The sequence below is a fragment of the Eptesicus fuscus genome, chromosome 7 (genome assembly GCF_027574615.1).
Source record: "Eptesicus fuscus isolate TK198812 chromosome 7, DD_ASM_mEF_20220401, whole genome shotgun sequence".
In the NCBI taxonomy this organism is placed as follows: Eukaryota; Metazoa; Chordata; class Mammalia; order Chiroptera; family Vespertilionidae; genus Eptesicus; species Eptesicus fuscus.
In genome coordinates this window covers 103798737-103819773 of record NC_072479.1, presented here as the reverse complement: position 1 = coordinate 103819773, position 21037 = coordinate 103798737, and the positions used below count along the sequence as shown (strand labels likewise).

The window sequence follows — 21037 nt, the reverse complement described above, 5'->3', positions numbered from 1 at the left end:
AGCCCCGCCCCCTGTCGCCGGTCAGGATGGCGTGCACATGCGCCGAAGTGCGTCCCCGCCCCTGGCCCTCTTCCGCGCGGACCCCGCTCGTCCCGGCTCTGTCACCTCACAGTAGTCGTTGCCGGTGGCGGGCGGGGAGCGCGAGCAGCGTGGGCCTGCGAGCAGAGCAGGACCGCCTCTTCCCCGCCAGGCCGGGCCCGGGCTTGGTCCCCCCGCGCTCCTTCCGCTCCCCACCCCGGTGGGTACGGGAAGGTCCGAGCCGCTGCCGGGTGCCAGAGGGGCTTCGTGGCCGCGGCCGCCACGGGTCCCGATGGAGCCGTCGAATCTCTATCCGGTGAAGCTCTACGTGTACGACCTGTCCAAGGGCCTAGCCCGGCGGCTCAGCCCCATCATGCTGGGTGAGGGAGCTGGCAGTGGGCGGGAAGGGGGGCCGGCCGGCCGAGGTGCGGAGGCCTGGGCCAAGGCTCAGGGGGCGACGTAGGGCCCAGAGGATGGAGAAACGCCGGAGTCGAGAAGGGAGGGGCCAGGTTTGGGCCCCTGTGCCCCACTCTCCGTCTGAATCCAGGGGGAAGGGATGGAGAGGAATCACGCCCTTCCTTATGCCTTCGGAGCCCCTCCGCTGGGAGGTGGGGTGAGCCGGCGCTGCATCCGGGTGGGTTGCCCGCTCGCTCCTTCCTCGGCGCGGAGGTAAAGATGCCCGCCGCGTGGTGCCCCTCGTGGGGAAAGGGACACTGCGGAGATTCTCGGGTGGCCCTCGGAGAGCCTTCCCTCCGTGCCGAAAGGAAACTCTTCCTGCCGTCTCTAGGGCAGGTGGGAAGAGAAAGCTAGAGCCGCACAGGGACCCAGCCATAACCCCTCCATAGAGATGAAGTCAGGTCTGCTGGAGCCCAGATGGTAAGAAAGCAATTCGGGGGGGTTGGGGCGGGGGGGAGAGGGGTTGGATGCTGTGGTACCAGTAAGGATTAGTAAGGGGAGTATTTCAGTTGTGCTCCATTAAACAACGTAACTGCCAGCAGAGAAAATCAGTGTAAATCAAACTTCATTATAACCCAAATACCAAAGTGCCTTGTGTAACAGAGATTGTTAGGTTTGTGATTTCAGGTGATAACTGGGCGGGAAAGGGTTCCAGGAATTGAAAATTGAACAGCTTTGGCAACATCCATTTGAATGACTATTTTTTCCTGGCTTATGGAGACATTTAGAGAATGTTGTAGTTCATGTGCATAAGACGAGAGCAGAGGTCAAGTAAGCAAGGCCATTTTTTAGGGCATTTTTTCAATATCCTTGAGTTTCTGATGTGTAATAGTGAGTCGAACTTAACCTCTTAACCCTGGGCCATTGAGTGGTTCCTATATTCAGCATCACCTAAGAACCACGTGGTGTGCTTGTGAAAAATGCAAAGACACCTTCATTTTCAACATACATTGTTAAATGGGAATTGAAAAAAAAAAGAACAGTTCTTTAAATATGCAGCTGTGTGTTTAAGCATAGGATATACAGTATACTTGCTTAGGCAAATAATTATCTGGAAGAATACCAAAGAAATTGGTAACAGTGATAACTCAAGGAAACGTGAACTTGAAGCAGGGAGGCAAAAGTGAAAGGGAGACTTTGCTATAACTTTTTGGTACCTTTTGAATTGTATACTACATACATATATTATCTATTCAAAATAACAAAGTTTTAAATACATACATTCTAGAGCCTCATTACACAAGTACCAAATAAGATTTTTCTGGACTTTTGATCCAAAATTTTGTATTTTTTCTAATGTTTTTATTGATTTCATAGAAAGGGAGAGAGAGAAACATTGATGAAAGAGAAACATCAGTTGGCTGCCTCCCACACATTTCCTCAGACATGCTTCTACTGGGGATCGAACCCACATCCCAGGCATGTGCCCTGACCAGAATCAACCAACAACCTCCTGGTGCTTGGGACAATGCACAGAGCTGTCACTGGTTGGATTCCCGGTCAGGGCACATGCCTAGATTTCCCGGCTTGATCCCTAGTAGGGGCCGGTCAGGAGGCAGCCCATTGATGTTTCTCTCTTGCATTGTTGTTTCTCTCCCTTCCTCTCTCTCTAAAATAATAAAAAACATTTTTAATATGCTTTTGTTGATTTCAGAGAGGGAGAGAGAGATACATCAATGATGAAAGAATAATTGATTGACTGCCTCTTGCATGCCCCCTCCTGGGGATCAAGCCAGGCATGTGCTCTGACCAGGAATCAAACCCTGATCTGGTTCATAGGTCGATGCTCAACCACTGAGTCACACTGACTGGGCAATAAAAACATTTTTTTTTTAAAAATAAAAAGCTCCTCAGATAATATATGTGGCTGATCAATTATTAGACAGAAATTGGGCCTAGATTGTAAAATTACTAAGGCAGCTCCGGCCAGGTGGCTCAGTTGGTTAGAGCATTGTCCCATGCACCAAAAGGTCACTGGTTAGATTCCCAGTTAGGGCACATACCTAGGTTTCAGATTCAATCCCGGGTCGGGGCATGTACATGTATGGGAGGCAACTGATTGAAGTTTCTCTTCTCCCTTCCTCCTTCCTCCCTCTCCCTTCCTCCCCTTCCTTTCCTCTCTCTCTAAAAAATCAGTAAACAAATACAAGGGTGAGGATTAATAAAAAAGATTAGTAAGGCAAATCTGAAAGCAAAACTGACAAAGTCATTGGGGAGGGTGCTAGTTTCTAAGAGATTGCATCAGTCAAGTTCTAACTAAACTTCTTGGAATAGAGCCATTTGGTTAGTTTGATCATAGTGAAGCGTTAAATATTTCCTAGACCCAAAAATAAAAGCCTCTCCCTTTATAATGTTTGTTGTTGTTCTTTCTATTACCTAATATCTAATAGTTATTGATTTTAGCTGAAAGGGGCCTTACAGATCATTGTTTCATAATCCATTCAGCAGGTATTTATTGAGTGCCTACTACATGCCATTCATGTGTTAAACTTAACTAAGGATGACAAAATCAACAAAGATACTCTGTGTCATCATGGAGCTATTTAATGGGAAGACATTAAAAATAAATAAGCAAATGAAATAATTACCAATTGTGATAAGTGCTGGGCTGTACAGGAAGCAAACGGTGCTGAGAAAGACAATAACGCGGCCTACTTTAAGCGTTATCGGGAGTAGTGACTTTTTAAGTTGGGATTTAACCCTGAGGAAGAAGTAGCCAATGTAATGGTCTCCTCTCTCTCTCCACCTTTGTTTCCATATTGCGTTTATGCCTTTTTACAAAAGTAATGAAGATGAGGGTTATCAAAGCTAATAGTCATTACTTTCTAGATTTGAACACTTAGGAGAAATGTGCATTGCCTCACTGGTTCATCCCATCCAGACATCACTAACTTTAAAGTTGGGTATGTTCTAGTTCTATTAATAGCCATATATTGATTTCCCATTCTTAAATATATATGAACCTCTAAAAAATCAATTTGTTTCCTGACTTCTAGGAGCATATTAATAGCTAGCAACTATTGAAAGCTTACCATGTGCCAGACCCTTTTTTCTGAGAACGTTGCCAGTGTTATAATCCTCACCACAATTTTGTGAGATGTGTCCTGTTATTACCTCCAATGTTCAGTTGAGGCAGAGCTGGGTTATGAACACAGGCACACTGATTTCCAGAGCTCATGTTCTCGGTCGCTTTATTATACCACCTCTACTGTGTGATGTTTTCCCTTATAATTGATGCAAAGTAGGTACCTTGTTCATGTTTGTAAAGGCATCTTTGGCCAAGCATTTCATTTGAGATAAAAATCTGGGCTCAATGTGTATATGCCATTCATAATCATAGATACATGATCATCCCTCTTTAGCCTTAATTTTCCCTAACTAAATTAGTGTGACCTCATTGAAGTGCCCTCTTATTCTTATGGCAATTCCTCATTATAAGACACACACACCCCCCCCCCCGCCGCCCCATCTAGTCCTAGCCGGTTTGCTCAGTGATTATAGCACCCACCTGCTGACTGAAGGGTCTTGGGTTCAATTCCGGTCAAGGGCACATACCTCGGTTGCAGATTCAATCCCCAGCCCCAGCACTTGTGGGAGGCAACCAGTGGATGTGTCTCACATGGATGTTTCTGTCTCTCCTCCTCCCTTCCATGGTCTTTCTAAAAATATCAATGGAAAAAATATCCTCCGATGAGGATTAACAAGAACCAAAAGACCCCATCTAGCTCTATGACAGTCGTGATTGGAATAAAGCCCAATATAATTCTCTCCTGAAACATGTAGACTGGACAATGTTACCCGGTCTCCTAGTTCCCAATCCCCTAGAATGCTTTCCATGAAGGTATTCCTGTCCCACAGTTCCGCAATCACCATGAAAATGATCCCAAAACTATCCTTAGTGTTCTAATCGAGCAGACAGCCTGATCGTACCTTTTTTCTCCCACAGTTATCATTCACCTAAGATAATTAGCTATTATAATTGTCCTTCAGTTCCCCCTCTTAATAATTTTGGCTGTTCTTTAAATTTCTTGACCTTTCTATGCTCAAGTACATAGAGATAAATGCAGAGGGCGTGGATTTTTTAAATTATAGTAAAAAGTACTTTATATTTGTTGATTGTTTTTTGTACAGCCACACATATCCTGAGATCACATTTATTTTTCTTTACCAGCCTATCTTAAAGTTGTTCTCAAGGTTAAAGACAGGGATGTGGGGGTGGAATATATATATAGTAATGAAAGACATGAACTCTGCCTCCCAGGAGTTCATTTCACTAAAAATAATGCATGTACGAATGCAGCAGCATAAAAGAGATTATGATTAGATGCCAAAATGAGTGAGTGGTGAGGCAATTATCATAAGCCTTGAAAGAAGGGAGAGGGCATGGTGGGCTGGATGTGTCAGAACAGCAAGTACCTTGAGCTCCTGGAGTGCAGACTCTGTGTCATTCCTGTGTGTCCCCAGTGGCCCGTCAGAGCTGGTGCTCAATAAATACTATAGGAATGAGTGAGACTTGAAGATTGAGTAGAATTTATTTGAAGCTGAGGGTTTTTTTATGTTTTGATGCCATCTATTGTGTTTTGTTTTAGATTTTTATTATTTATTGTGTAAACTTTTTAATAACCAGCTAATGAATGAATTTAGTGATCATGCAACTTCTTTATGGCAAAAGGGAAATCGATGTGGCTTACAAGGCCCTTTGTGATCTAGCTCCTGCTTTTCCTTCTATTCTCACCTGAACACACTGAGGTGATCCTTTCTCAGCTGGGTTCCACAGGAGAATTAAACCCTAAGGCAGTGGTCGGCAGTTTGCCGCTTTGTTGACTAAAGAGTTTGCCGACCATTGCCCTAAGGGAAAGGATCTGAGGAACTGTTTTCTCATTCTCCCAGTAGCTACCAAGTGGCAAAGGGCTGCTGTACCCCCTACTCAGGTCTCAACTACTAGTAAAATGTCACTTCCTCCAGGAAACTTTCCCTGACCCAAGCCCCCAAATCTTGGTGATGTGTCCCTATTGTATGCTGATAACATCCTGTATTCTCCTTTAATAACATTCATCATTCTGTTTTATAATTGCTTGTTTTCTCATCTATGTCCACACCCACCCCACCTGGACTGAAAGCTCCATTGGGGCAGGAACTCTCAATTGTACCTCTGGAGTCTAGCAGTGCTTGGTGCTCAGTAAATACAAACAGAAGAATAAGCTGATTTTTTTTAAGTTAACATTGACCCCCTTCATATTGCTGGTAATCTGGCAAATGACTGAGCCAACCAGCAGATGAAAACACTGTCAGTTAAAAACACTTAGTCACTGCCCAGCATCCAGCTATGAACCAGGAGGTCACAGTTCAATTCCCGTTCAGGGCACATGCCTGAGTTCCAGGCTCAATCCCCATGGTGGGGGCATCAGGAGGCAGCTGATAAATGATTCTCTCTCATCGATGTTTCTATCTCTCTCTCTCTCCCTTCCTCTCTGAAATCAATAAAAAAAATATATATTTTTAAAACCAACACTTTGTCACTGGGGCTACATTTGATTTGCATATGGAACCCGTCACCATCATCCATGTTGTACTTATTAATAGACATTTATATAGCACCAGCAATATACCAGCTGCTGGTCTTGAGCATGTCTTACAACTAGCATGTATGTCTATCTGCACAAGCTCCATTTATCTTAATTGATGAGGAGGTGGATGGAGTATTTTCTTCTTGACTCTTTTTTTTTTAATCCTCACCCGAGGATATTTTTTCCATTGATTTTTAGAGAAAATGGGAGGGAGGGGGGAAAGAGAGAGAGAAACCTTGATGTGAGAGAGACACATCAATCAGTTGTCTCCCGCATGCTCCCTGACCGGGGTTGGGGAATCGGACCTGCAACCCAGGTGCATGCCCTTGACTGGGAATCGAACCCTCGACCCTTCAGTGCGTCAGCTAATGTTCTAACCACTAAGAACACTGGCCAGGGCTCGTCTTGACTTTTATATACTCACTTTATTCTTACAATCAGTGGAAGGCTGACTAATGCGGACCTCACTTTTCTGTTATTCATGATGAAAAACAAGGCTGATATCCATGTCTCACATTTGTTTTCATGTGCATACTTCCTGGGCCTCAAAATCAGTGCATTGGAAATGCTAACAAGCTTGGAGACATGCAGTCATCTGACCCACCTGCTCTCCAGCTTGCTGAGGAAATCCTAGTGGGAAAATAATCTGCTTTCTGTAATGTGCTGATTTCCACTGAGCCTAATTCATCGTCCCAAAATGGCCTTGTGCCCTAATTCAGTCTCAAACCACCCCCTCCTCCTCCCACCCCAGTCTAGCCAAAAACATTTAAGGATCAGTCCCGTCCCACTTCCCATTGCCTGTCACCCTGTGCCGGAAGCCATTCTCTTCCTCCTGAGAGCAGGCTGCCAAGTAGCTACCATTTCTGTCTGAGCTGCTCAGACAAGTACAGCATCCTGGCGTGCTTTTCCTTGTTTTTATGCTGGGCAAACCATGGGTCCTTAATAAATATTTGCCCTACACTACCTTGTATAGATGTGTGAGAATAAGGATAACTATGAAGCACTTTAAATTAAGAAAAAATATATAAATCTACTCAGCCAATTTTAAATGTTCTTTTTGGCTCGACACTTTTGGCAGTTGGATTAGTAAATGAAAGAATGAATAAGAGGATCTTTTTTTTTTTTCTATACTCCCAATCACCATTCTATGAATGGATGGGATCTTGAATGTTCCTTGATGTAGTTGAATAAGGAGAAAGTGTCATGTCCAGCGCACAGGCAAATTTAGTGATCGATACAGAGACTATCAAGAGAATAAAGTAGGGTTTGTATCTTTCAACTTTGGAATTGTTTTCAAGTATTAAAAACTGACAGGGTGATCTCTGAGGCCCCTCTCCAAAACTCCGTTCTTTTAATAGGGCTGGGTTAGAACTAATGTGTCTGTCCAGCCTGGGTCATTGAGCAGGGGCATTGGAGAGGGCAGCAGCAGACTCAGAGTGCAGTATGCCAAGGTTGTAACATCATTTGAACAACAAGCCGGGGCAGTTAAGATTGGGGTTAAGAACTTTGGCCTCAATAGCACTGTGGGCGTGTCAACCAACAGGGCTAACAACAGAACACCTCATCTCAACAGATGTGTGTGCAGCATCTCTCTCGCAGGTGCTTTGCTAGGTGCTGGAATTACAAAGATGCATAAGAAACTGCCCTTGTCTTTGAGACAATTGTAGTCTGATGGGGAGAAAGACACAAAAATAGGTAGTTTCAATACCAAAGTACTATGAGAACAGCCATAACAATCTCAAATTCTAAAGCGTGAAAGAAATGAGTTAGTCTTTTTTAGGCAAGTGTTATATGCCAGGCACTGTGATGGGCATATTTCATGTGTCTTCTCCTTTAATCTTGGAAATGCTATGAGGTAGACACTATTATGTGAGTGTGTGTGTGTGTGTGTGTGTGTGTGTGTGTGTGTGTTTAGCAGAATAGCATGCTGAGGTTTAAGCAGCACTGGCCAGTAGAGCTTTGTGCAGTGATGAAATGTTCTACATCTGCACTGTCCTATCACTAACCAGTAACCATGTGGCTGTTGAGTACTTGAAATGTGATAGTACAACTGTGAACAGAACTTGTTCTTTTCCGCCCCCATTGTAATAGTCACATGTAGTCAGTGGCTACTATATTGGACAGCTCAGGCTTAGCAAAGTTCTCAACTTCTACAAGGTTTTATGTGATTTGTCCTCTATTACCTCTGCTCATCTCCTAGTTTTCTCCTCCTCACCCACCCACTCCACTCTACCCACACTGGCCTGTCCCACCTCTGCATAGCTCCTTCCCTTGTCTCCTTCAAGTCTTTGCTCAAGTGTCCCCTTCTCCAAGAGGCCCACCCTGGCTATCCCTGAAACTCCCACTCTCCCTTACCCTGCTCTTAACTTTTCTATATACTCATTATTACTAACATGTTATGATACTGTTTATTATTATTTATTACTAGAGGCCTGGTACATGAATACATGCACCAGTGGGGTCCCTCGGATTGGGCCAAAACCAGCAGTCTGACATCCCCCAAGGGGTCCCGGAGTGCGAGAGGGTACTCTGCAAAGTTGCTGTCTTTCGGCAGCTCCTGTGTTGAGCATCTGCCCCCTGGTGGTCAGTGCACATCATAGCTATTGGCCCATCGGTCAGTCGCTTAGGCTTTTATATAGAGACTAGAGGCCCGTTGCAGGAAGATTCCTGCAAGAATAGGGCTTTCTCAGGCCTGAAGTCAAATTCCCGTCTCTGCTGCCTCGCTCCCTTCTCTGCCGCTTCGCTCCCTTATTGACTGTCCCCCATCCCATAAGTCCCATGAAAATTTGTCTACTTTGTTTATGATGTATCCCTAGTGCCAAGAATAGTGCCTGAAATATAGTAATCACGCGGTAAACATTAGTTCAGTGGTAGAACTGGTGGGATTCAGACATGACCTGTCCACACCAGAACCTGTATTCTTAGTCACTACACTGTACTTTCTCTCTCTCTTTTTTATTTTTGTAAGAGAACATTTATTTGGTAAATTATACAGGTAGAAGAAGTAATTCCTAGAAGAAATGGGTTTAGGAAATGAACCTTTATGAATCTTTATGGGGGTAAAGGAAGGGCCCGTGGAGCTTGGGAGTGAGGAAGCTAAGGGTAATGTGCCTGGGGGAGAGGGAGGGACGGTGAGAGAGGGAAGGGAAAGGCATGGTGTGCTCCCAGGAGGGAGAGTGCTGTCCTTTCTCTTAAGAGTGTAGTGTTCCTCCTGAAGTGAATGAGAGCAGGAACAGGAAAAAAAGAGCAGTGTCCTGCCCTGCTGGTTTCCCAGTGGTTAAAGCGTTGGCCCGAGGACAAAAGGGTCACAGGCTCGATTCCTGGTCAAGAGCACCTGGGTTGCAGGTTCAATCCCTGGCCCCATGGGGCTCCAGCAGGAGGCAACCAATCTATGTCTCTCTCATGTTAATGTTCCTCTCTCTCCCGACTCCCTCTTTCCCTCTACTTCCTCCCTCCCTTTCACTCTGTCTAAAAATCAATAGAAAAAATATCCTTGGTTGAGGATTTTTAAAAAAGTGTTCCTAATCTGTCCAAATTCACTGTATTATTACATGTCTTCAAGGAAATAAACAGCAAATTGCTGCTATTTCGACAACAAGCTGTGTTATAAATGACAGTCCAGAAGAGCACATCAGCTCTATTAAAACACAATGTTCACCTCCCCATTTCACACATGGTAAACGAGGAGGAGACTTAGTGGTCTTCTAGAGTCAGCTGTAAGAGGTGAGAATCCAGGCCAGTTTACCTGATAGCCCAGAAAGCCGGGATTCGAAGATACTCGTCCTAAGTGGGTTACCACTCCCCTTTGGCATCCAGTCTGTTTCTGATCTACCTCTGTGGGATTTTAGCTCAATTTGGAAAAGGGCAGAGCCTGCCCCATAGTCTCTAGGGGCTACCCCAGACCAGACCCCTCTGCCATTTGTGATCGTGTGGCCAGAACAGCAGATCTCTAGATGAAGAGCAGACTGGCCCCTGGAGCTGGGGAGAGGCAGAACTCTGCTACATATATTTTCCTTCATATTTCATTTAGCCTTGCAACACTAACAGCAAAGAATGAAATGTTATGTGTAAAGTAGAACATTTCATATTAATTTGCTGGTGAAATCTGTTCTTAGATCTTATCCACCATTCCTGAAGTCAAATTTCATTTTTCTTTTGGAGGTTTTTACCCTTTTCCCTGAGGAGGGCATTATGCCTAATAATGGTCTCCATTTATCAAACTTCTATATACACACACTGTGATGCTTTTATACATTACTAGAGGCCCGGTGCACGAAATTCGTGCACGGGGGGAGGGGGTGTCCCTCAGCCCAGCCTGCACCCTCTCACAATCCAGGACTGCTGGCTCCCAACTGCTCACCTGCCTGCCTTCCTGATTGCCCCTAACCGCTTCTGCCTGCCAGCCTGATCACCCCCTAATCACTCCCCTGCCAGCCTGATTGATGCCTAACTGCTCCCCTGCCAGCCTGATTGCCCCTAACTGCCCTCCCCTGCAGGCCTGGTCACCCCTAACTGCCCTCCCCTACAGGCCTGGTCACCCCTAACTGCCCTCCCCTGCAGGCCTGGTCCCCCCAACTGTCCTCCCCTGCAGTTCTGGTCCCCCCCAACTGCTCCCCTGCAGGCCTGGGTCCCCCCCAACTGCTCTTCCCTGCAAGCCTGGTCGCCCCCAACTTCCCTCCTCTGCTGGCCTGATCACCCCTAACTGCCCTCCCCTGCTGGCCTGATCGCCCACAACTGCCCTCCCTTGCAGAACTGGTCCCTCCCAACAGCCCTCCCCTGCTGGCCATCTTGTGTCCACATGGGGGCAGCCATCTTTGACCACATGGGAGCAGCCATTTGTGTGTTGGAGTGATGGTCAATTTGCATATTGCTCTTTTATTAGATAGGATTATTCTTGACCACAACAGCTCTGAGAGTTTGAGTAAACTTACCTAAGATCCATACTAGTAAGAGGAAGAGCTCGGATCTGAACATATTGTACTCTTAACCTCCTCTGATGACACTACACTGAGCCATCAGTATGTTAGTTATCCTGAGGGGGCAATGGTTTCTTTCCCATTTAAAACATTTTCTTAAAGGGACAATCATTATATTCCATTTATTTCCTAGGTAAATTCCATAATTGTGTAAGTTACACAAAGGGAGAAACATAGCATATCACCTCTCTTTCCACACAATGCTTGGAGTTTCACCCTGTAGAAAGTCACAGGCAAGCATGGAAAGTAACAGTTAGCAATCAGTAAACAGTTAATGTGAAATTATAACCAAAGGCAAGAGGTGTTGATCATGTTCTCACATCTGTCACTGCCCTGCCTTCTCTGCCTTAGCACTGTTGTATAGTATTTCCCATGGACTGTGGCAAAGACTTCCTCTCTCGAGTCTGCTCTCTCCATGCTCTTCCATTCAATTCATCTTCTCTACCTATAGTTGTCTTTTCAAAACGTGGATCTGATTAAGGCACTGTGCTGCCTAACAACCGTCAGCGCCCCCACCAGGCCAGCCCCACCATGTAGGATGGCCTTCAGTCCAGGCTTACCTTCCTTTGCCTACACCCTTGCTGGCCACTTGTCCTCTTATCACCATCACTGCACCCTTCGCTCTACCCTGCAAGGCCTCAGTCTTTCTGACAGCTGTGCGTTTGCACCTGCTGCTCCCTGTGGCAGAAGCATCCATCCCTGCCCCCCGTTCGCCGGCTGAATTGCAGCTTACAAGGGTTGTTCTTTATCTTTATTATAGGGTTTAATAAAGCTATAACGTAGCACCTTATTTTTATCACATTATAAAGCCTATCAACATGTTGTAATTATGTGGGTGTCTCTTTCCATTTGACTTTGGGATCCTTAAAGGCAGGACAGTGATCTGTTCATTTTGCGTGTTTGTACCTGACATCATTTCTGGCATCTAGAGATATAGACTACATTTACATTGACTATTTAAGTGGATGGCATTTGTAGTTTTGCTTTCATTTCTGAAGGATTTTATCTCAGTGAAGAAGTGGATAATAGCTTTTCTATACTATTGTTTTACTATAGTCTCAACAGACAAATTAAAAAGGCAAAGTTGAATTGACCCCAAAGGGGGAAGAAAAGCAGACATACAATTGAAGTACATCTATACCAGTGTTTTTATCTTGCATTCTGATGGATTCTGATCACTTTTCAACTTAACAAGACAAACCTGTGTCAGGACCTAAGGACCTTATTGGAGGAGAATTGCATTCCTAGAAAGTCCCTCCAGAGGTAGATAGTGGGTTTCTCTGGGTTTGAGTGATGTTCTGGATTTACTCAGCTGGGAGGCCATGTAGTCTAGTCCCCAGTGGCTAAATCTCTTCTTTTCTCCACAGGGAAACAACTGGAAGGCATCTGGTAAGTTGGGTGGGATCCTTGTTTACAAAACAAGGCTGAACCTGTGCGCTTCAGGTTCCAGTCTGTGGTTCCAGTTTAAACCCAGCTCTGTGTCATAAATCTTCAAGTTGTAACGCGGTGGTGCTCAGCCAGGGATTCTTTTGTCCCCTCCTCCTCCTCTCCCCACCCCCGGGACATTGGGCAGTGTCCAGAGACATTTTGGGTGGGTGGGTGGAGGCCAGGGATGCTGCTGTAACATCATACAGTGCACAGGACAGCCCACAACGAAGAATTATTTAGCCAAAACTGGCAGTGGTGCTGAGATTGAGAAACCCTGCCCTAAAGAAAGGCAGAGAGAGGTCCTGCCCGCCCCTCACCAAGGTTTCTAACTACAGAAGTCTGAAGGCCCCACAAGTCTGTCTTAAATCACACCTACTTTGATCTCTCACTGCTGGACCCATCCCTGTCAGACAACGAGGCGGTGGCTGAGCTCTCAGCTCCATTCATGAGGAAGCCATAGGTCAGTATTCAGTCTTGACTCCAAACCCTCCTGACATTGGATTGACAGAATGGCCCTTTGCTTTGTTTGACTCAAACCAAGTAATATGAACCTCTTCACCTGAAATAGGTCCACTTTTCACATCATCTGGTCCTTCCATCAGCATGGTCCAGGTGCACTGCTCCTGTTAGTTTAAAAAGCCTGGGAACGCACCTTGGTCTGCAGTCTTTATTTCAGTAATTGATTTTTCAATATCGAGATGAATCTCCAGGGGCTCCCCTCTGCTTACATGGTTCTCAGCCGGGGTCAATTCTGAGACATTTGGTACTGTCTGGAGACATGTTTGGTTGTCACAACTGAGGGGAGGGGATGCTGCCGGTGTCTAGTGGGTGGAGGCCAGGATGCTGCTACACATCCTGCTCTACACAGGACAGCCCCCCAGTCAAGAACTGTCCAGCCCCAAATGTCAGTAGTGCCAAAGTGGGGAAACGCTCACCTGTGGTGTTTATCTTGCCTTTGGTTGGTTGGTTTTATAAGGCTGCTGACCACAGTCCTATCCGTGGGCAGAAATGATTCTCATTGCAGTGTGGTGATTGCTTTTTCTCAGATGGTTTTAAGTTTTCTGGCTTATTCTGTCTCCTCTCTGCGTTGCAGGCACACCTCCATAGTTGTACACAAGGATGAGTTCTTCTTCGGCAGCGGTGGGATCTCCAGCTGTCCCCCGGTGAGTGTCCCTCCCCAACCCTGTCCTGCACCCCAGGTTCCTGGGGATTCCCAGAGACCAGGAACTGGGCTGCTGTTCTCTGTGTTCTCGTCCTGGCCCAGTGTATGTAGGCCTGTGGCATAGCTCCTCGCAACTACCTGAAGGCTCAGCTCAAGAGAACCCTCCCCAGACCCTCCAGCCAGGTGCTCTCCTCTCTGCTCCCATGGCACTTTTGGGTCCCTCTGTGTCACACTGAGCATGTTGTGGTGAGATGAGCTGTTCCTGGGTCTCCACAAGAACTATGTAAGCTCTTTGTGAGCCGAGACTGTGCCTCACTTTCCTTTCCCGTGACCAGCTCAGTGCCCAGCTCACAGCATGAACTCAGCCAACGTGAAGCTGAATATGAGGGCTCAGAGGTAAAGTGAGTTGCCCAAAGTTACATGGCCAGTAAGTGGCAGCAATACTTAAACAGGTCTGTGACTCTAAAGCCCATGCCGTTTTCCAAAAAATTTCTGTCTGAACTAGCTAAGAGTTGTCCCAGGAGGTGCTCAAACCACATAGCCATTCATTTTGATACTCATAAATGGGAAGTCATTCTTGGTTTCTTCTCACTGGTCCCTCACCTATAACAAATCCTTCATTAAGCCCAGTCAATTCTACCTTGTAAACGTGTCTTAAATCAGCCTATCTCTCCTTACCTATCCCCTTTTTTCCAGGGCTTTCACCTAATCCAGGCCACACTCATATCTAGCCTGGACCACAGCAATGCATCTACTCTTCTCCATCAATCAGTTCTCCCCATGGGAAGCAAAGTGACCTTTTCCAAATGAAAATCTGATTGTGTCATCTGCCTGCTTAAGTCAGAACTCTACCCGTTATTCTTGGAATAAAAACCAGAAAGATCAGCCCTGACCGGGTTTGGCTCGGTGGATAGAGTGTTGGCCTTCGGACTGAAGGGTCCCGGTTCGGTTCCGTTCAGGGGCATGTACCTTGGTTGTGGGCACATCCCCAGTGGGGGGTGTGCAGGGGGCAGCTGATCGATGTTTCTCTCTCATCAATGTTTCTGGCTCTCTCTTCCTCTCCCTTCCTCTCTGTAGAAAATCAATAAAATATATTTTTTTAAAAACACACAAAAAAACGAAAGATCGGCATGACCTCCAAGGCCCTAACTGGTCTCAGGCTGCCTCTCGGGGTGGCCTCTTTTCAAGTCATGCCCTTTCCAACCCCTCTCCTTACTTCTGGAACACACCTTTAAACCTATCCACTGCCTTCAGCCCTCTCCCCCAACTCCACCCCCTCCCCCCCCCATCTCTCACCTTGTTACGCTTCTCCATCCTTCAGATTTGATTCAGATTCGAGCTCAATGTCACTTTCTCAGGCAAATCTTCACTGACCCTTCAGACTGGGATGGTCCCCTGTCATATGTACTGACAGCATTTTGTAGTTTTCCAGCAAGACCCTTATTGCAACTCATAAAAATACATTGGTTTATGGGATTTTTTGTCTGCCTTCCCCACTAGGCTATAAGCTCCCTGAGGGCAAGAATCTCATCTGTTTTGTTACATCATACCCCAGTGCCTAGCATAAGGCCCGTCACATAGTGAGTTCTCAATACATATTTGTTATATGAGTGAATAATGGGGGAGGGGTGGCGAATAGTGACCTTTTAGTTTCTTATAACTCTGAGTCATTTTTCTCTGGCTACCATGAGTATCCTGCTCACCGTGCCCTCTCTAGTGCCTGGAACAATGTCAGGCACATAGTAGGTGCTCAGTAGCTATTGTATAAAATCACGGTCTTTGCAGGGAGCTTTGCTTTCGAGTGCACTGCCTTTTTCCCAGCTCTGTCCCTCCCTTGCCCCCAGTGATCCTGTTGCTTCCCCCTTGGCTGGTTTTCCCCCTGGGCCTCAGTCTTGCCCTTTGTCTACTGTGGCGGTCTGTTAGCCCATGGCTGAGGGTTTTCTGTAGGCCTTTCAGGGGCCATTAACTCCCTTGCCTAGAGAACCCTATTAGCATCATTGGATTATCCTCATGGATCATAAAAGAACTGAATTTTGGAAATATTTGCCAGCCTGCCAGATTTCTCACAGTCCTTCACATTTTCCCTGTGTTCAAGGGACATCAAGTGTGTCACTAGAAACCCTGGCTGCTTACCTTAAGGATATGGGCATAGAAAGATGGCCTCTCATGTAGGAGCCATTTCTAATTGTCCTGTTCTGCCCTTATGGTCGGGCAGGTTGGGGACAAAGGGAGACTTCAGATTCTGGGTTCCCATCTTTTTATCAGCTGGAGGAGTGGACAGCATCAGGAGTCTGATCTGCATGAGACTCGGCTTCCCAGGCCTCCACCAGAAACTAGAAGCCCAATTTCTTAGCCGTCTTTCTAGCACTGGCAATGGCAAGTCTCCAGGAAGCTTTAAGCCACTGGAGCCCCGATGCAAATAGGAAGTAACATTCTTCATCTGCCCTAGGTGCTCTGAGAGTTAAAAGTTGTCAGAGCAGAGCATTTGTGGTCATCCATGAAAGGCACATTAAAAACTCCAACGGAAATGGTAACTTAATGACTCTCTTTGGGTTGGCTCTTTTAGGGAGGGACATTGCTTGGGCCCCCAGACTCTGTGGTTGATGTGGGGAGCACAGAAGTCACAGAAGAAATCTTTCTGGAGTACCTGTCCTCCCTGGGGGAGTCTCAGTTCCGGTGAGTGGAGACAGGGGTGGTGGTTAGTTGTGTCTGTCTCTCCCACTAGATAATCACCCCCCCCAGAGGGCAGCCACCAGTCACATCCCGAGAGTCCTCAGCTCCAGGCCTGGCCCAGCATTTGCTGAATAAACATGCAGAGGAGGCAGAAGAGCGCAGCGTCGCTCCAAGGCTGATGCTCCACCCCAGCAGGCCTTCTGCTGAGACTTGGAGGAAGGACCGGCTATTGATTCTTCCTGATTAAAATCAGCTGCTGCTATTTCAGCAACTCCTGTTCTCAGCCTACACTGGCCAAGTATTTTGTGCTGAAAATCAAAACCAAGGTTTGTAGAGGGGTTGGGATAGACTGCAAACTTGAGCAGATTTTCTCTTAAAGAAGCTTTTGTTGATTCAATAACTGTTAAACTCGAACCCTAGAGCTCTGCTTTTGTGAAAGTAAAGATTGTCCTGAAATTGTAGAGGAGCCTCATGTTTATATCTCATCCTTCCCTTCAAAATCTGTTTCCAATGGTCCAGCGAGGCACACCAAGCAGTCCTCAAACTCAGCTGTGCTCCCCCTTCCATGACCTGGTTGAGCGATTTCATACAGCTGGCTCGCTCATGTCTGTGCTCCTTTCTCACAATGTACAGAGGTGAGGCCTACAACCTCTTTGAACACAACTGTAACACCTTCAGCAATGAAGTGGCACAGTTCCTGACCGGGAGGAAGATCCCTTCTTACATCACTGACCTTCCCTCTGAAGTTCTCTCCACGTAAGTGTCCTCTGCCTCTGCCCTGCCTTTTAAGTCCCCATTCCCAGCCAGTGCCACCCCTCCGCCCAGGTCTGCCCTCTCCTGGTCTCAGCAGAATCTTCCCAAGCCTGGTGGGCCCTGTCATGATGGCAGCTTCGAACACGGAAAGCCACCGTTTTCTCTACTCACCGATGCTTACTTGTGTTACCTTCACCCAACTTGGAGTTGGACCATCTACCCTGGTCTGAGTGTAATCGCAGAACTTAGGACCTGGCCTCTGTCTTTCCCTTTGCACATGAAGCAAGCCACTCCCAAGAAGTGCCTGCTTATAACGCAGTTTTAGATGGAGAAGCAGAGAGTAGGTCAGAGAATCCCGAGGGCGGCTTGTTGTTAGTCTTTCTTCCCCTGCACCGTGAGCTCTTCGACGCCCTCAAAATCAACTTCCTGCTTGCCCTCATACCTTATGGGCCATCACCCAGGCAGTCCCCTAAAAGGACACACACCCACCCAAAGCCATCACACCCCTCCATTCCTTTGCTATTGACTGCGTTCAGGCAGCCTCTGCCCACTCCAGGGCCATGACCATTTGTTGACTCTGACTCAGTTTCTCCTGAACTGGGGCCCTGTCCAACAGGGATCCAGGCAGGTTGAGCAGGCTCGGCAAGGGGAGCTGTTTTCACACCTGGGTAGGAACCCCTCAGGACAAACTGCATCGGAAACAAGGCTGCCCTGGCCCAGCCCTGGCCGTGCCTTCCTTGGCGGGTGTGTTCAACCACACTGCCTTACTAAGGATCTAGGCTATGGGGCCCTGAGCAAGCTTTAGTAGCTGGAATGTTCTTGCTGTTATTTGATGGGTGGAGACTGAACTAAGGTTACTATTTCTCAGTTTCATCTGTTTCTGCTTTGAAATACTTCATTCCCTTTGAATTTGGGGACAATTTTCCAAAATGGCAGTATCCACTGAAGGAAAACAACCCCAGTAACTGAGGTGTGTTGTGGGCAGCCTGTTTTACGGTTGAAGTAATCTTGGAGAGTCTCTGACACCCGGTGTTTGCAGTTCCGGCCAAGCTCCTCTAAGAACAAATGGGGAGCCCTTGACGAAGTGGCATTAACACCTGGCCACCTGCATTTGTTGCGTTTCCTGACTCTTCCTGTGTCCCTAGCAGAATCTCCTGACTTTACCTTTTTCATGTCTTTTTTTCCCCTCAGCTTCCTCATTAAACTCTATTTTATCTTCTTGTACCATGAAAATTAAAGATACAAGTACAGAAAGTACAGGAAGCTCTAGTTCCCTGTATGTGGCCAGCCTGTTCCAGCCATAGAACCAACCAGGACCTAGAGATGAAGGGAGTGAGATGGTAGCGTCTACTGGGGAGGGGACCCAGGTGTCAAAATGCAGAGCAGGCTCTTTAGAGACGCCTCCCATGAGAAACCAGGGGGAGGCAGGTGGGAAGATGAGGTAAGAATGTCCTTCCCATGTGGCGGTGACGCTGCGCCTGTGGGGAGCTGGGCGTGCTGGCGGTCCGCGAGCCCGCCCGAGCTCCTGTGTCTGCTTTCTCCGCAGCCCCTTCGGACAGGCCCTGCGGCCCCTCCTGGACTCCATCCAGATCCAGCCTCCTGGAGGGAGCACCATGGGCCGACCCAACGGTCAGAGCTAACAGGACTGCATGGGACCGCCCTGCCTCCCAGGGCTTTTCCTTTTTAAACAAAACAAACCCGACCAGATTTCTATTTTATAATTTTACATCAGAGCTAACAACCAGGGGACAGCTTTTTAAATTTCCCAGGGAAGGAGATCATCAGGCTGCATGTAGGACAATGCTGCTAAGAAACGGAACAAAATGCCATCCCTTTGAATAGTATTATACTAATTTATTAAGGCTGTCTTGTCTGTGCGTTCACTTGACGCTGCTTCCTAGCGTCCTCCACGCTCGAGGAAAGGAGGGGGTTTGTTTAAGCAGAAAGCACAGTTTGGGGGAGCCCCAACCTAGAACCTCTTTCCAGAAAACACCCATGTCTACCCAAGTTGCCACCTCCTGTGGGGACCCAGGTGAGTTTTACAACAGCCATGACCTGGAAGCAGTTCCTCTCTAGTGTTAAACGAACCAAAGGGAGTTGGTGCACGTGGAACCAGTGTCAGGATGGCTCACCCAACCTAACTCTTTGGCCACAGCTGTGTCACCTTCCCTCCTCTACCCCAAGCAGGCCATGGGGCCAGAGCTGGAGCCGCCAGAAGCCTCGGGATCGAGGGAGAGCGACAGTAAGTGTGAGGCAGAGAAAACAGGGTAAAGCCATTCCTCCTTCCTCCTAGACTGATTGCCAGTCCTCAGACATCCATTTTGGAGAACCTTGCTGCCTGCAGGCTGCTCTCCCTCAGCATAGCTGACCTGTCGTAATTAACGAGGGTCCGGCTGGAGCGGCCGAGACCCAGGCCCCTGTCTGTAAGTAACAGTGTAGGTCATATAGTCACCGTCCCCACCCCGCCCAGACCAGTGTGCAGTATTCAGCTGGGACCAAGGGGAATGATTCCCTGCTCCAGGACATGTAGAAAGAATAATAATGCAGAGTCAAGGTGGCAAGAAATTTAGTTGTTTCTGACAGGAATTTGTACATTATCCTAAACGTGTTGTTTCCGTCGTCATTTTGACTTGAAGGAAGCATGGTAGGGGTTGCGTGGCCATTTTCCTGTGAGCTGCTGCTGAGAGCTTATGGGCAGAGAACAGTCTGGAAGTTTCTTATCCTGAGAGGCTTTCAGATTCCCTTTCTTCACTTGCGCCTCCCCTTAAGTTAGCTTTTGGGGAAGCGAGGGTGGAGAGAGGACTCAGCTGCCAGGTACCTGAGGCCCAGCTCTGGCATTGCCCCTCTTGCCCCTCCTCCTGCCACTCCTTAGACTTGAATCATGTTGTCTTTCCTGGGGTCTGGCCTGCAGCAGGTGCCTTTCTTTTCCAAAAAGCTGCTGCTCCCCTCTGGCCCCTCTCCTGGCTGTGCCATCGGCAGAGCAGTTGGCATCAGGGTCTCAGCTCAAGGAAAAGATGTCAGTCTGCCTTAGTGTTTGCCTGTGACCTGACCAGCTGTGATGTCAAGTGACATTTTGGAACCTTTACGATGGGAGGCCAAACGAATGAGCGTTTAATTCTTCTCAAGACCCACTGATTTGCCAGAATGCATGGCAGTGATACATTAGAGCAGAAACTGGCAGAATGGACCACGGGGAATGGCTTTCTCCCAGGAAGGCAGCACGTTGGTTCCTTCCCGCCTGGGTGTCCCCTTTCCCACTGCCTGGCCCAGCCTTCCCTCTCTACCAGGCTCTTCCTCAAACCTCTCCACACAGAGCTCCAGCCAGAGGGTGCTGGGCATCACAGCTCCTCCTCCTCTCTCTCCTCCCCATCTCCAGGCCTAACTGGTTTCTCCTCCCACAGTCACCTCCAGACCCAGGGCTATCCTGAAAAATGGCTCCCCTAGGAGACTTTGAGCCACTTGGTCCATTGAAAGTCCCCTTCATGCCCAGCAGCCATTTGTGCCAATGCCTGTACCCTAGGGAGAGATGGCAGGATCAGAGCCCTGCAGGAAAGCGCGCTCTCCCTCCCCGACCCAAGTCCTGCCGGCGCTACCTTCGGAAGCCCAGGCTCAGACTCGGACCCCCTCACATTTCTGTCTCCCAGCACCTCAGGAGCGTGTCCATTGTGCCCAGCTAGCTCCACACGGGTGTGCACGGGTGACCAGAGTGACAAGTGAGCCGTGTGTGTGATTGTGTGCACAGTGGACCCCTCCAGAGCAGTCCGCTGGTTTAAAGGGAAGGAAGGAAGTGGGATGAGACCGTCACCCCTCCCAGAAATAAAGCTTGTACCTTTGAGATTTCTTTTTGCCCTCGAAGTCAAACTAATAACTGTGTTTAGTACGGAGGTGTTTGCTGGTTTTCTTTGATGTTTTTTCTAATGCAATAAACTCACTGCCTGCTGCATCTGTGTCATGTGTGAAGGTCCAGGTGAGCATCCAACATGAAGCGCTGGCTGTTTTGTCCG

At 47.5% G+C, this 21037-nt stretch overlaps 1 protein-coding gene across 1 annotated transcript; it reads left to right on the top strand.

The window, feature by feature from the left end:
* The first annotated feature begins 49 nt into the window (after positions 1 to 49).
* On the top strand, positions 50 to 20974 carry DESI1 (desumoylating isopeptidase 1). Its single transcript, XM_008144568.3, has 6 exons — positions 50 to 398; positions 12385 to 12406; positions 13539 to 13608; positions 16174 to 16283; positions 16914 to 17036; positions 18580 to 20974. The coding sequence occupies exons 1-6, from the start codon at positions 311 to 313 to the stop codon at positions 18671 to 18673; spliced, it is 507 nt and encodes a 168-aa protein (XP_008142790.1). The 5' UTR covers positions 50 to 310; the 3' UTR covers positions 18674 to 20974.
* Positions 20975 to 21037: the final 63 nt, after the last annotated feature.